General features: G+C 34.7%; 3 protein-coding genes across 3 annotated transcripts; 1 reads left to right on the top strand and 2 right to left on the bottom strand.

The window, feature by feature from the left end:
- Positions 1 to 378: 378 nt before the first annotated feature.
- LOC131628482 (AP2-like ethylene-responsive transcription factor At1g16060) lies at positions 379 to 1,901 on the top strand. Its single transcript, XM_058899322.1, has 7 exons — positions 379 to 530; positions 616 to 698; positions 798 to 895; positions 971 to 1,044; positions 1,147 to 1,197; positions 1,277 to 1,353; positions 1,426 to 1,901. Exons 1-7 carry the CDS (start codon positions 379 to 381, stop codon positions 1,899 to 1,901), a joined length of 1,011 nt encoding a protein of 336 aa, XP_058755305.1.
- A 9,925-nt stretch (positions 1,902 to 11,826) lies between these two features.
- On the bottom strand, positions 11,827 to 13,755 carry LOC131628481 (uncharacterized). Its single transcript, XM_058899320.1, has one exon. The coding sequence runs from the start codon at positions 13,753 to 13,755 to the stop codon at positions 11,827 to 11,829; it is 1,929 nt and encodes a 642-aa protein (XP_058755303.1).
- Positions 13,756 to 15,074: 1,319 nt separating this feature from the next.
- LOC131628480 (secreted RxLR effector protein 161-like) lies at positions 15,075 to 15,773 on the bottom strand. Its single transcript, XM_058899319.1, has one exon. The coding sequence runs from the start codon at positions 15,771 to 15,773 to the stop codon at positions 15,075 to 15,077; it is 699 nt and encodes a 232-aa protein (XP_058755302.1).
- Between the last annotated feature and the right edge of the window lie 275 nt (positions 15,774 to 16,048).

The following is a 16,048-nucleotide window of genomic DNA, read 5'->3' as shown; positions in this document are numbered from 1 at the left end:
GACAACACCTTCCTTTTGCTTCCAAAAAAATGATAAAAAGGTAAACTAAATATAATTTTTTATGAGGTAACAAAACAGAAGAAAAGGTGAATCAAAGTTTTATATGAAAGAGATTCCAAAACCGGTTGAAAGGCACATGACAGAAAATTGAGTGAAGACAAATGAAGAAAAAAGTGATAACATAACATGAAAGACGGTTTGAGAGACGGCAAGAAACAACAACCATTCCTTAGCCGGCTATATGTAGTGTAATTGCCAGCACAATCTTTTCTAACCCTATCCTTTATCCTATCCCTTTAAATCACCCTCTTCATGCATTCCATGACTAAGACATATGTATAATACATCTTTTTTTGCACCATTCATCTTTTGTTTTCCATGGCCAAACTGTCTCAAGAACAAACTCAAAAAAACAATGCAAGTAATAACAATAACCTTAATGCAACTAACACCAAAGTGAAAAGAACAAGGAGAAGTGTCCCGAGGGATTCTCCAATTCAACGTAGCTCAATATATAGAGGAGTCACTAGGTCATATGTTGTCTTTCGTTTCATGCAACTTTTGTTTATTATGATAGTTTTATATGAAATTAATATGTCTAGTTTGATTAATCAGGCATAGATGGACCGGGCGATATGAAGCTCATTTGTGGGACAAGAATAGTTGGAATGAATCGCAAAACAAGAAAGGACGACAAGGTTTATAGATATATATAGTCTTAACTTAATCCATATATTTTTCATTGATCAAGATATTATAAATAGATAATATGTGTTTCTTTTATATGATTACTACAGTCTACCTTGGTGCTTATGATGATGAAGAGACTGCTGCACATGCTTATGATCTAGCTGCATTGAAATATTGGGGCCGAGATACTATTCTTAACTTTCCGGTACACTTATTTCACAAGTTTGTAAATGCTTTTGATAAATAAAAACGAAATAACAAAGTTATCTCTCAATTGTAGTTATGTAGCTACGAGAATCAGTTGCGAGAGATGGAGGATCAATCAAGGGAGGAGTATATTGGATCATTAAGGAGGTAAGCTTCTTTTATCGTATGTTATGATAATAATATCGGTCATGCTAACTTGTGCCCTAAGTTATCCTAAATTTAACAAAGCATTAACTAAAAATGTTACAGGAAAAGCAGTGGTTTTTCTCGCGGAGTTTCTAAATATAGAGGCGTGGCAAGGTCGGTATTCAACCAAACTTTTTTTTGTGATCATAAAACAAACACAAAGGTTAATTAGTTTACTTTTCTATGATCTCAGACACCATCATAATGGAAGGTGGGAGGCTCGTATTGGGAGAGTTTTTGGCAACAAATATCTTTATCTTGGAACATATGGTTAGTTAGATTTCCACTAAACCCTAGTTCTAATTGATTATAAATGATGATATATTAATCCTTACTTTGCAGCTACACAAGAAGAAGCAGCCACAGCATACGATATGGCAGCTATTGAATATCGTGGACTCAATGCTGTCACCAATTTCGACCTCAGCCGTTATATTAAGTGGCTAAAGCCTAATCACAATGATAACAATAACAAACTTGTTCATAATTCTAGTAATAACCCAATCTCTGACACCAAATTTATCCCAAACATGATGATGACTAATCAAAATGAGTCATTAGGAGGAGAAGAAGAACTAGTACAGCCTCGACCAGCTGGCACGACGTCGGCATTAGGTCTTTTGCTTCAATCATCAAAGTTTAAGGAGATGATGGAAATGACAAATGCTGCTGATTTGTCAACCCCAGAAAACTCTTACACATTTCCTGATCACATTCAGACATACTTTGAGTCTTCCACTGAATATGGGGATGATTTATTCAATGTGCCCTCTTTATTCCCTTCTCATGATGACTTTGATCACGGCTTCAGTATCTAGCATGTTCATTTTTTAATTATTTTCATTGATTATATAACATACAATAGAGAAAATTTAATTGCTCATCAAGACATGCATGGTGTCTCAAGAAGATTCTAATGTGAGGTTATATGCACGCATAATGAGACAAAGGTGGCAAGCAAATTGTTTAATTTATTTGTCAGAGTCATTCTTGTATCATCTCCTTAATACATTGACTCAAAGTCATTTAGCTTTGTAGTGTGTGGCTTAATAGATTAGATATTTAGAAAATAAATTACATTTGTTGATAACCCTTCGTAAAGGAAGGTTGATATGCATTTTTCCATAGTTTAAATAGGCATGTTGTATTCATTAAAAACAACAGAGTCAGAGAGAATAAAAGGTTGTAGAGAATTCTTGTATTGTCATTTTGTTATTCTTTTCTTAATAATAAATATACTTATTTCATCAAATACGATTTATCATAAAAAACTGGTATCAAGAGCTATGCCATCTGCAAAGTTTGGTGTTGAAAATTTTATTAGAAAAAATAAAGTCAATATGTGGTGTGGCGGGTGAAGATGTCTGTTCTCCTCACACAACAAGAAAGTGAGATGGCGTTGGAGGGAGAAGCTAATTTCCAACTGAATTAACATCCACACATAAGAATGTGATAACAAAAAAAGACATATAAGCTTGAAAATCGGTGCATGATAAAAGTCTTTTCATAAAGGTCTCTGCATGAAAAAACAAGTATATACCGTGCATAGGCATGAAGGACAGTCTATTCACAAACATATTGATAATTTTAACTAAATTATTTTTACATTAAAGAATATTAATCGAGCTATTCTTCTTCTTAATTCTTTCCCACGAGATTATAACGCAACTTAATTTTCAAAATAGAAGTTCATTATTCATAAGAGTGTATTTAGATGAAACATGAGTTAATGTAATGTTTTGAGAGAATTTAAAATGATTTGTAAGAAATTTATTATTTGGATAAAAAAATGAAAGAATTGTTAAAATGATGGAAATTTATGGAGTATTCTATCTAAGTTAAATTTATTCATTTTACCGATCGTTAATTGGTTCAGTGGTGATTGGTGCTGGACTTGGTAGGGAGAACTACACCAAAAATCAAAGAATTTGAAATTTCTTTTGTACTCCATAGAATGTATTTGTTACTGTTATTTCTTCAAGTTTTGCAAATTGGTCCTCATATTTTCTAAAATTATAAAATTGACCCAAAAAATTCTCAAAAATTGCAAATTGGACCTTAATAATTTTAAAAATTTACAATTTGATTCTTCAAACTTTTAAAAATTGTAAATTGGTCCCTACTTTTCAATTTTTTAATTTGGTCCAAAAAATTTAAATTTTATAAAAAAAATGACTCCAAAAATCTAACAATGAATTATCTTAATACTCCATACTTTTCAAACTTTTAAAAATTGCAAATTGGTCCCTACTTTTCAATTTTTTAATTTGGTCCAAAAAATTTAAATTTTATAAAAACTGACTCCAAAAATCTAACAATGAATTATCTTAATAATCCATCTAAACAAAAAAATTTAAAAAGGAATGGATTTCAATTGAGTCATTTGAATTGCTTTGAATTTTAAATTTCTTTAAAATTTTCAATTACCTCATCCAAAGACACTCTAAAAGAAGCAAAAATGTCCTTGTGGTCTTGGAAACTAAAAGGTGAATAAACAATTCCTATGGATGTTGGGCGAGAATACGAGAATGCAATGGTTTAGAGGGGATGAATAGATCTCCTTTTAAAAAAGACTGATTTGAACAATTTATTTATTTTAAAAGTTATAAGAGTTTAAAAGCGATTTAGTGAACAGAAACTCAATGTATATAAGATTGATTATGTTTATTAGACGCTATATACGCAACACTTAGATCAAAACATATAACCAAACAATCAATATGTGAATTGAATTATGATAGTCTTACACGAGAAGTGTAACGTTAAAATGTCAATGCAGTGAGAATTCTAAAATCACAATTTCAAATATAAATTAACAACGAGAGAATTTTGCAACACTGATATAACAAAGCCTACGCTTATACACTAAATCACTATCAAGGCAATAAACCTGACAACATGTGATTCTACAAAAACGTTAAAAACAACAAAAACATGAACTTCTAAGAAATTAAAATAGAGAGAGATAGAAGATAAAGTATGATGGATATATAATAGTTCAGCCATCGTCCTCTCTAAACCTACTCCATTCTCCAATAGATTCCCATTGAAATTATTTGTCTTCCACTATAAATTTCAACAAAATTACAAGATGTTCAGTATAATCACTGTCTGAATAATGCTAAAAATATAAAATCTTCTACTTGAATCCTCGTTGACTTGCACACAGTATTCAATAATGAATCCATGCAAAAAAATCACTTGAAATCGTCTTTAATCTTCCAGCACCAAGAATGTTGCTCCAAAGTCTTTATTTTGCAATGATTTTTACTCGATCCTACCGGTATCTTGAGCCATGGCCTGTTTGAAGATTGAGAATGATTCTCACTTTATCTGTAGGTTTCTACATAATACTACCAAAGTAATTTTGGAGAGAAGAACCTCCTTCTTTTCCACTGGACTTGTCAAAACCAGCAACAACCACACATACAATTTGCAAACCTCTGAAATCTCAAGAAATCTTCAAAGAAGTGTTAGTCACGATAACTGACCTCCTCGCATATCTCACACCTCAAAGATAAGAGTTAAATTCAAACGAAAATGGACAAAGAAAGAATTAGAAGTTAAAAGATTTTGTTTGCAAACACTCAAAGCAAAACTCAAAACCCTTTTGAAAATGAGAGAATAAGTGTGTTGTGAAATTTCAAATCAATAGTGGAAGTGTACGTTTTTTAACAGTGTGAAAGGTTTTGAGCGATAGTGCTTTTATATACGTTGGAGAATGATTCAAGTCAAGAAACGAAGTTATTTAAGTCAATGTCCAATAATTAATAGAAAACCAATATTGTGATTTGAGTCATGTGATTCGAGTAACATGGTTCGAGTCATGTAAAATTTTGATTTGAATCAAACTTTCATAACCAAATCTAAAGAAATGAAGATTTGTCTTATTCGAATTAGGTAGTCTATCATTTGAATCAAGCTTATGTGATTCGAGCCATAGATGTGGTAATTTGAAACATGGCAATATGAAAAATAATTCTTGGACATTTTGTAACCATGATTCGAGTCATGGAAAGTAAAGTATTTTTTAGATTCTAACATTTTCATGACTTGAAACATTCTCAAAATTGATTCTTGATCCAATACTTCGATAAATTAACTTAGAAGCATATTTCTTATACCATAATCAAACATTTTGATTTATGCATGTGTAAAAATGGATTTAAAAACTCAATAACGGTATAAACAAAACCAAAAGCTAAAGTACATAACCCTTAGGAGGCAAAAGCAATGGAACTTCAGCCTATGTCTGCTTTTTCAAAGTTAGGGGATGTGACTTTCACTCAATTAAGTGTATGAGCTTGGAAGGAGGTCCAACATACATAAGATGAGTGTCGTGACTCTTACTCGACCAGATATATGACCTTGGATGGAGTTTCGACTTGCTGTTTTTTATAATAAAAATATATTCTTATTACAAATAAAACTGTTAGTATATTTGTTTATCAGTTTATGAGTTAAGAATGAGCTACATTTCCCAAGATGTTTTTGACCAGTTTACTTTGTTGGAAATTAATCCATCTTGGTGAAGCATGCAAGGCTCCTTTATCTTTTCATAAGGACCATGATAAATCGACATTTCATCATTTCATGTGACAATGAATAAAATGAAAGGTAGCAACATAAAGTGTTAGTACTTCATAAAGTTTGAAAGATGATTCAACAAAGCTGGAGTGTTTTATTCCATTTTTGGAATAAAAAAACTTAAGATCCTCCTCATTAGAACTTGAAAGTTTAATGAGGGAGCTTAGTTTTATGGGTTATCTGGTCCCTTCTCGTCCCAGCAAAAGGGCTAAAAGAGGGAGCTGACTTAGTTGTCATTGAGGCTATTGCTATTCTCCTTTTTCTTGTAAAATATTTAATAGTACAATATGGAATAATGCATATGCAATAAATCATAAACTCGTTAGTGATTTGAATCGAAGAAATTAGAGGTTTTCCTATATATAAAACATTATGTATGGAGGTGTGGATATGTTTATCACCTTGGAGTTTCCATGATTTTGAAATGTATGTTTATCATCGACAGACCGAAAGGAGCCTTGGACTATTCACGCACTAGGTTTTCGGCCTTACAAGGATTAGTTGAGCTTTGATTAGGATATTTATACCTTAATAGAAAAGAGTTATCCTTTTCCCTTAAACATTTCAAACATAGAAGGAATTTGTTGTGATTAATTGTGCATATTTTGCAATTATCAAATGTTATTAAGAAGAAATTTATTTTAGACCGATGTTAAATATTAGTCATGCTAAATATATTATATTTGGAACTAAAAATACATATGAATAAAAGGGAATATGAATTAATTTGCAATTATTTTTCAGGACATTGATGTATTTAGTGAGTATTAAGATTGGGTTGACCTGATTCTCAAAATTGTGCATTTTGGTCCAATCATGTTTAACTTTGGGACATCCTATCTCTTGGTCAGCAAGTCTTCTAGAGTAGTTGTCTTATGGTCAAGACACTTATGGGTTGCATACCTTATGGCATGCTTTTCTTTAGGGCCGCTTACCTTCTGGCCTTCTTGCCTTATGGGTTAAGACATTTCTAGGTCGCCTCCCATTGTGGCTTACTTGTCTTCTGGGCGTGCTACCATCTGGAATGCATGTCTTGTGTGTTGGAACACTTCTAGGCTTCCTAACGTCTACCTTCTAGTATGTCTGTCTTCTAGGTCATGGCACTTTTGGATCACATTTTTTTTTGTCCGAGACATTTCTGGGGTGCCTACCTTCTTAACCACGTCACTTATAGATCATCCATCGTACTTGGGACTAGGTGACACATGAATGTATGTTGGCCCTCATAAGAAAGGTGTCTCTTTAGACCTTTTTATCATATAGAAGTAAAACATATGACGTGCGAAATAGAAATAAAATTCTAAGCATGTCCCAAATAAATTCATATTATATTTGTTTGGGGCACCCACAAAGGCCTAAAGAGGCAAAGTTCCTATAACAACGTAGCGAAGCATTTGGTGCAAAACAAACATACTTTTTTCTCCTATCGAACAAGAAATCCCTTTCGAGAGTATGTTGTCATTTGTCTAGATCAATTTAACGAATGACCATGTCTTACATTTTTTTACACGAGTGTAGATGCAAACCATTTCTCCTATTTAAAGAGGAAAGTGTGCCACTTCATGGGTATTCAAATATTTTCCCATTCAAACTCCACATTTCACTCTCATACTAAATTGAGTGTTGGAATGCTAACCTTGCTAGTGAACCCCTCTCCAACATAACAGAAGATCTAAATCACTGTAACAGGCTCTAAATTTATAGTTTTCGATCAACTCTACTTCAAACATGGAACAATTGGGTTGTTTGTGGGAATCAACTTCTGACTCCCGCAATTTTTCATGATCAAACTTCTCTTGATTCAATTGAATCTCCTCTGTTTAAAAATCCAGATCCCCTTCAACCGAAGCACATATCTCCATTTCTTGATCAATTCCATCACACTTTATGCTCTTTTACTTTGAATCCTCCTCCTGGTTATTCAATGATGGAGGCTTCCAAAGCTACTCAATCCACCATCCAACAGCAAGTCGTTGTCACTGATACGGCTGCTAGGAATCCTTCACCTCCTCCTTCAGGAAACACATGTCGTTTCAGCCAGACAAGCAAAAGTGGATGATCCGTAAAAATTCAAAAATAACTACCACATTCTCTGTGACTACCTATTTATTTAAATTTTTCTTTTGTAAAAATAAACTACACATTACTATAATTTATCAGGATTGTTTGGTTAAAGAAAGAATAAATTTCCACTAAAAAATCTTTTTCCTTTGTGATTATGAAAGGGAACAATGAGTCTAGGGTACAACTAGAGAGATAAAAGCCTAATCATAAAGATTCAGGGATATTGTCACAAACGCCAGAAGTGTGTGACTAAAGCAATCAAAACTCCAAAATGCCAATACACACACAAAGAAATCAAGGCCTAAAGTAACAAATAACCAGCTCACCTCCACTCTTTATGGCTAATCACTTCAAAGTTCATGGTGAGTCTTTGAAACGTCAACCTCAAACTAGGTTTTCACCTGTGGGCATGGAAAGGGGTACTGAACCTTGGCCAGTGCGGTCCCAAAGACGTCCAATAAACTTTAAGCTCAAACTTAGAGGAAAGACTAAATCCCTGAGAAATGAACCCGGGACCGAAAACAATACCACAGATAAGGTAAAATACAACTAAATAATAAACTGAAGTATATGTATATATTACAGGAAAAGCAACAAAGATCCACTCTTGCCGGGTAAAAGCACGCCTGTCAATAAAAGGGCACGTTAGTCCCCCAAAAAGACTACATTCTCATCCTTAATAGGCAGATTAAGAGAAACTCAATCTTAAGACATCGACATGGTGGGATAAAAATATTTCATTTGTTTCAAGGCACTCTAAAAAGCATCCTTGCCAAGTGAGAAACTTTATTGTATCGAGTTATAGCTAACTTCTTAGAGAGATCAAGATTCTCTTAACAAATCGCACAAAATTCTTCCTCAACTTTCTTCTGACTTTCCTGATATTCTTTCAAAGACTTTCACCTATTTCTTACCGCCGCGTCAGATGGGATAACCACATCGACGTAGCCAATCTCCTTATATAAGGCCGCCAATTGGTTCTTTAAGTATAGTTGCTCTTGAAGTAGGCCCCCTATATTTATAGAGATATGATCTTACCTTTGTCAAATAATACTTTGAGTCTAATACTTACGAAAGACGTCCACACATATAGGTGAAGGACTAGGTTCTAAGTGGAAGATATTTGCATGTGTTTCTTCATTAAGAGGATTAACTAGGTAAAAGTAATCCTAGAAATGTTTCATGCTATCAAAATAAGCCTCAAAATATCTATTATTTTTTCTTAATGAGAGAAAACTAGGATCTTCCTCGTAGTTGGAGTTGTTTTGAGATTTAAAAAGATTAAAGAACAACATCACATTCAACTTACCCATTCATACTTACACTAGTGCTAGAAAAATTTAGAAAAATGTACAACTCACCGGATGTAATGGTGAAGGGGTATTCACCAAATGGTTCAATATGTTGATGATGACACTCAGTCATTACATAATATTTACGAGAAATTTCGGATAAAATCGCAGGAATTATGAGCAAAAGCCTTGTCAAAATATGAATAAGTGAGAAAAAATAACCAAGAGGAAGAAAGTTGGGACTTAGTGGAAACTTGAAGAAAATAAAAGAGTTTTTACACTGTTTTTCTCGCGGTCACGAAGATCCCATCGTGGGCGGGATGGCGCAACATCGCGATTGTGAGGCTTTCCAACGCGGTCGCGATAATGCATTTTCTTGATACACGACAGTTTCTATTTATAGGTTCTGTTACTTTTTTTAGGGTTCCGAATTTGAGATAGAAAGTGACGACCAGGAGCTTTTAGAGCACGGTTTTGGAGAGTATTGGAGTTATTTGAGAGCTTATTTTCCATAGATTTTGATGAATACTTCTTATTAATTATGGTAATTAATAATTTCACTATGAGTAGCTAAGTTATTTTAGATTAGATCTTTTAAGATGAACGTAATTGTACTATGTTGGACCATATGAGTGTTTGAGATTATTTGAAGGTTTTTATGTTATATTTATTATTTAATTGTTCGGTTCATTGCTTTTTGTGTATTGACGAGCGTGCGAATTGATATCATATGAGTAGGGATTATTGACTATATGTTTACTGATCTGAACTAGCACAATTATTCAACTTAGTAATTAACTAGGAATAGGTAATTATAAGTTGTGACTTTTGAATTAATGAACTTGGAAATGCTTGATTTAACTCTGAATTGGTCTAAGCAATTTGAGGATTATTGTGTAAATTAGTGAGTTGTACATCAAGGAATTAGGTGTAGTGGTCTTGTTAATTCGTCGTAGTGTTATGGCATAATTATTCTTCATATAATGCATAATTATCTAATCACTTTTCATCATCGACTTTACTCTGACAAAAATTCTCATCTTGTTTTCGTAACCAAATCATTATTGAACCCCCTTGTTATTAATTTCAAATCGCATTGTTATTACCTTGTTAAATTTACAATCCCTGTGCAGACAAGTTATTTTATTACTTCGATGAGATTAGTGCACTTGCTAGTTAAGTCATCAGTTGACTTTAAAATCATTAAAGGGAAGGCAATAGCCTATGAGAGATAATCGGCATTCATAAAAAGAGATTGCACGCTCATTGTGTTGACTATAGATCCTCTTATCTTCATCTGGAAGAAACATTCCCCGGTCAGTCGCAGGACCCACGTCAGTCACAACTTAGTCAAAGTCATCTTCGCGAATAAAAGCAAAAACCATCCTCAATATGTCTGGTCCCTGTTGTGAAAGAAAATGAATGCATATACAACGTAACAAGCAAGAAAGCTCGAACACTCACTATCTTAGAAATCCTAGAAAAGGAAAACGAGAGCAAAAGGAGAACGTTGAACTTTGGAACTCAAAGGAAGAAACAACCAAGCGTGCAAGGCCAATGCCGACAAAAGAAGTTGTTAGAACTTGATCCGACACTTGAACAAGAACGCTTCATAAAAAAAGAAGCAGAAATACTCTCTTTTGTAAGTCGAACGAACAACAGAAAAAAAGTAAAATGATGCTTCAAAATCTTCTTATACCCTACTCGAGCATTGAGGATCATACAATCACCCCACACTACCAACGGTTGAGATCTCCTCGAAAATGGTTCAAAAAGCACTTGAGTACTCCAACGAAAGAGAAACATCATTACTGACTAGTGTGGGGAGACATGTCATCCATTCTTAGCCTCGTGTTACGTCTTACGTGGAGACATTTAATGCACCTATTCCTAAGAGCGACAATGTTCCATCTAGAATTTCCGCGTCCACGGATTCTATGGTCGAGTAAAGTTACGTGTCACAAACCCTCGCCCTCGAAAGCCAAAACAGGGCTTGGGGCCAACTGTTTCGGGTCATCTACAAAGGCCCAAAGAGGAAAAGGCACGATAACGACGCAACGAAGCATTTGGTGCATAACAGGTAGATTTTTTCTCTTACGAACAAGCAACCCCTCCCGATACTGTGTTGTTAGCCATTTAGATCAATCTAACAGCTAACCACGTCCCACGTTATTCTACACGCGTGTAAGTTCCAATCATTTTTCCTATTTAAAAAGGAAAGTGCTCCAAATTTGTTCTCATTCCAACCCCATATTTTCACTCTCATACAAACATGATGGTCAGTGCCTCTATATCACATCCGAAACTCCAAACCATCATAACATACTCTGAATTCATACTTTCCGACCAACTCTTGTTCCAATATGAAACAATAATATGCTCCCAACCAAAAATAAAGTGGCCATAAAAGCCATACAAACTCCATAAAATCTACACTCAGTAGTAATCAATCTCAACCAACACACTAAGATGGTAAGATATGCCAATTTGTCATCATTTTAAATTCAGAAGCTAAACTTCAGAACAACACAATGAATATAATGTAATGCAAACAAAAGAAAAAACAGTGCCTACTTCATTCTTCATAATATGCATTATTCACCCTACATAAAAAAAACCAGTCTCTGGTGACCACGTGCCATGACTTTATTTCACGTGGTTCCATTCTTACCTCAGATTTTTTTATTTCTCCTAGTTAAAAACATGTAAATTAACTATGCATAGATAAAATAAAATCCTACATAACATAAATACATATCATTAATCATTAAATATAGAAACTCCCAACCCAGTTATGAAGTTAGTCACTGATATGATATTTATCTGTTTTGTGTGCTAACAGAATCCAAACATGAGTTATCAACCCTCCACCTCTCCTTATTTGTTCTGAATGGTAATCTACATTGCAATTAGCTGCAGCATAGCACAACATCTCCACCCACACACTGCATATCACTTTCCATCTATTCTCCCTAACCATCAAATTCCTAGCTAGTCTTTGAGCATCCCTTAGTACATGCCATTTTGATGTCACAACAGTTTCTGATCTCCTTTCTGATCTGGAGTAATGTGGAACTCTTTCCATTCTCAAAATCCTACAAGCTTCTTTCTCATCTTTCACAGATTCTTCGTGTTCTAGCAACAATGACTTGAGTTTCTCACACGCGTGTCGAAAGATTATGTTACTAGTTGTCATGGAAAGCATATGAGGACGCAGCGCGAGAAGGTACATCATGTAATCTGACAATGATTTCGCCATTTGGATTTTGGTGTAACTTGCAGCATTGTGATACTGTGCACTAGTTTCTGAATCAGAATAATAGCATATATCAGTTGCAATGTGCCATATAGTAATGCTCTTATCGAAATCTCTTTGAACACTCCATTTCAAATCATGGAGACAATCATATCTTCCGAGTGACCAATCTCCTCTATGATTGAACGGCTTTAGTCCTCTCTCTCTATCGATATCTCTCATTTCTTCAACCATCAGAACTTTCAATTCTTTAGGAAACGCTACACGCGTCCTATTCTTATTCTTCTTCAACATCATGTCCATCCCCCGGAACTTAAGAATTCTTCCACACCTCAATGGCTTGTCATGATGGATGCAAAATGTCATCAAGTTAAACTGCGCCAAAGTATTTGACCACCTTTTCCGATTGGTTGCCCTCGGTCCAAGAAACCTTAGGCATGAGATCATTAATGGAAGATGTTGGTGCTTGATCATTTGAACAATCGCCCAATCTGAGAAAGGTAATTGCGCAATCTGGTATGCCTCCAAAACAACAGCTCCTCCTAATACACCAGCTATAAAACAAGCTTTCAAATGGCGCGAAAAGTTTTCTTGGAACAAGATCGAAAATCCACACAATGTCATAACTAAATGGGAGAAGCTCACAACGCGAAGAATAAAACCTGCTTTCGTGTAGATTATAGGGGCTTTCGTGTATAGCACATCATACATAAAGCTGAGTTCTGCATCTGTGATTTGAAAGATATCCTCCGGCTCATAATCATCAATAGACATCCACGGTAGAGAGTCGTAGAGCGGCTGATATAGCCAGTTTTCGCGGTGAGGCTTCAACGAGATAAAGCGATAATAAGCCTTCAAGATCAATTCAATATTTGGTATATCATCCGGAAGGAATCTGAATAAAGAAGGCATGTTTGCTTCATGATCATCAATCTCTTGAACTGTTATTATACCGGATGTTTTAGTAAGAGCTGACTTGAGAGTCCACACAACTTCTCCATACTTTATGAGCCCGGAGACGAGTAACGGAAGGTAAAGATAAGAGAGGTGTGAATGTGTCCAGCTCTTTACAATGATCCAAATCACAACAGCTACTTGTAAAACAAGGGTAAGAAGCTGCCTCAAACCCAATCTGTTGTCTTCAATTGAGTAAGCAGTTATGGCATCTGGATTTCCTATTTGGACTAGGAGTAGCGGCGCAAACAACGCCTTGAGTTCGCGTCTAATGTTGCGCTCGTCTGGATCACTTTCGGGTATTTCAGTGAGTTTGCCTATGATGATTTTAGCAAATAAAGAAGAGAGCAAATAGGTAAACCAAACTGTGAGCCTTATCCACATACCTGGGATGTCCTTTCTTCGGCTGCCGTATACGGTGAGGATGACTTGAATTGTGAAACTCAAGAGCATTAGTATTTCTAAACCCCATAGATCCCATAGGTCTTGTAATTGTCCTGGGATGAAACTTATATGCATTTTGTTTTTTGTTTTTCTGTTCAGTTCTATCAAATGCTGCACAAGACAAACATTGGCTCTATATGATTTATATTAGTTTAGGATCTCCTTCACATTTGACATGACCACAAACATAAGGCAATGTCAGAAAAACTAAAACATATATGAATTATAGGTTCTGCTTTGGTTTGATGATCCTTAACTTGTCCTATTTTTGTTCAATCACGTTCACCATTTTAGGATGCTTGCTTTAGTAAGGGGTTAATGCCTAATACCATATAATATAACAACACTGCTTTACTGGATTTCTCAAACTCCAATGTTTCTTTATTTTATGAAGGCATGTCACATTCATTCTTAGGGAAAGTAACTTCTTTTGTTAAACTAGGATTTCATTTGTTTCTTTTAGTACAAAATCATGTTATGCGAATAGTTTCTTAGTGTTATGTTTTTCTTAATAACTTCAGTTGTATGACCATTAAAACAAGATTAGGAAAAAGCAATAAGGGGAAAAATTGTTTCCTTGCTGCATATGCCATGTCTCTTTTTTAATATACTTATATAATATTATCCACTTTATTGGATTCAAGCCTGAGTAGTTAGTCCTCACATATCTAATGTTAGAAAATTAATTTAAATCGAATGTAATCGAGGCTAGAATCGTGTACGGAACACTTTTTTTATAGTATTTCAAGTACTCCCAATTTGTCTTGGAGTTTCTACGCATGAATACCCAGGATAATTCAGCCTTCTCGAGTCTGCACAAGACGGGTGAAAACTCGATTGTAACGAAGAGTGTCTGGAATTTATTCTAGAAGATTTTTGATTTTTTGTGATGTGAATTCTGAATCTGAAATTATGCTTTTATAAGCCATGCTGATATTGTTTCACAATGTAGTGACCCTTGGTGAAACAATTTCTTTTCCAAGAGTTATTGTTTGTGGTATTCTAGAGGTGGTATGAGATAAATTATAGTGTTGCAGGATTCTGCAGAGGAAAACTGGTTTTAGTCACTTTCTGCACTATACTTCTACTGGTAGAAGAACATTGAAAAAATTGTTGATTTTATTAAATTCACCACACACACTGCTATATACTTCCTAGCATTACAAAGCCTCTATATAGGCTTGAATCAAAACTGACATAGAAGACAATAAGATGATAATTAAGATGAGGACTCTTTGGTTCTCTCAATCTTAATGATACAACTCTAACATAAAGACAATCATTATAATATGATGGTTACACTTCTTTCATAATGCTTACTAATAGTGGTGGTTACAACACATTAATTTTAACACTCCCCCTTAATGTGTTGCTCTTTAACTCCCATTGCTTCTCTAAGTTGCTGAAATCTTCCCTTGGTAGTGCTTTAGTAAAAATGTCTGCAAGCTGCTCTTGTGAATTGCAGCTTCAATCACACTTCGAATGAAATGGTGTTTTATATTAATATGTCTTGTTCGACTGTGGAAAACAGGATTCTTCGCCATGGCTATTGCTGATTTATCGTCACAGTGAAGCAGCAGACTTTCTTCTTGCTTTTCTCCGATATCTTCAAGTATTCTTCTCAACCACAATGATTGTTGTGTAGCCAAACCAGCTGCCAAATATTCTGCTTCAGCTGAAGATTGCGCTACAGTGTCTTGTTTCTTCGAACACCAAGAAATTACTCCTGAACCCAGGCTGAACACATAATCAGAAGTGCTTTTTATGTCATCAACACTTCCGACCCAATCACTAAAACAGTAGCCTTTAGCTTCAAGTTTAGAATTCTTTTCAAACCTGATTCCATGCTCCATGGTTCCCATGACATACCTTAAAACTCGTTTTGCTGCTCCAAGATGTAAATGACTTGGTTTACTCATGAACCTTGAGAGTAAACTAGCAGCGAACATTAAGTCGGGTCGTGTAGCTGTTAGATAAAACAAACTTCCAATCAAACTTCTATACATTCTTGCATCTACTAATCTTCCACCATCTTCCTTCTTTAATTTTTCATTCACCACTAAAGGAATATCAACAGGTTTCCAGCCATTCATGCCAAACTTTTTCAAAATATTTTCAGCATATCTCCTTTGACAAATAAAAACTTCATATTCATCTTGGTAAACCTCAATACCAAGAAAATGATGCAGCAAGCCAAGATCACTCATCTCATATTTTTTTCATCATTTCTATTTTAAAATTTTCAACCATTTTCTTATTGTTACCCATATACACCAAATCATCAACATAAAAGGAAACAAGAAGGATATCATCTTTACCTTGATGCTTCACATACAAGGTATGCTCACTCTGACTTCTTTTAAATCCT

The sequence above is a fragment of the Vicia villosa genome, unplaced genomic scaffold (genome assembly GCF_029867415.1).
Source record: "Vicia villosa cultivar HV-30 ecotype Madison, WI unplaced genomic scaffold, Vvil1.0 ctg.000456F_1_1, whole genome shotgun sequence".
Classification (NCBI taxonomy): domain Eukaryota; kingdom Viridiplantae; phylum Streptophyta; class Magnoliopsida; order Fabales; family Fabaceae; genus Vicia; species Vicia villosa.
This window is presented reverse-complemented; position numbering and strand designations above follow the sequence as displayed.

Bases quoted from the DNA above. Each gene is read 5' to 3' on its own strand.
- LOC131628480 (XM_058899319.1), bottom strand. From the start codon at position 15,773: ATGAATGGCTGGAAACCTGTTGATATTCCTTTAGTGGTGAATGAAAAA.
- LOC131628482 (XM_058899322.1), top strand. From the start codon at position 379: ATGGCCAAACTGTCTCAAGAACAAACTCAAAAAAACAATGCAAGTAAT. The intron at 531-615 runs GTCATATGTTGT...TTGATTAATCAG, and splicing joins ATATATAGAGGAGTCACTAG to GCATAGATGGACCGGGCGAT. The intron at 699-797 runs GTTTATAGATAT...TGATTACTACAG, and splicing joins AAACAAGAAAGGACGACAAG to TCTACCTTGGTGCTTATGAT.
- LOC131628481 (XM_058899320.1), bottom strand. From the start codon at position 13,755: ATGCATATAAGTTTCATCCCAGGACAATTACAAGACCTATGGGATCTA.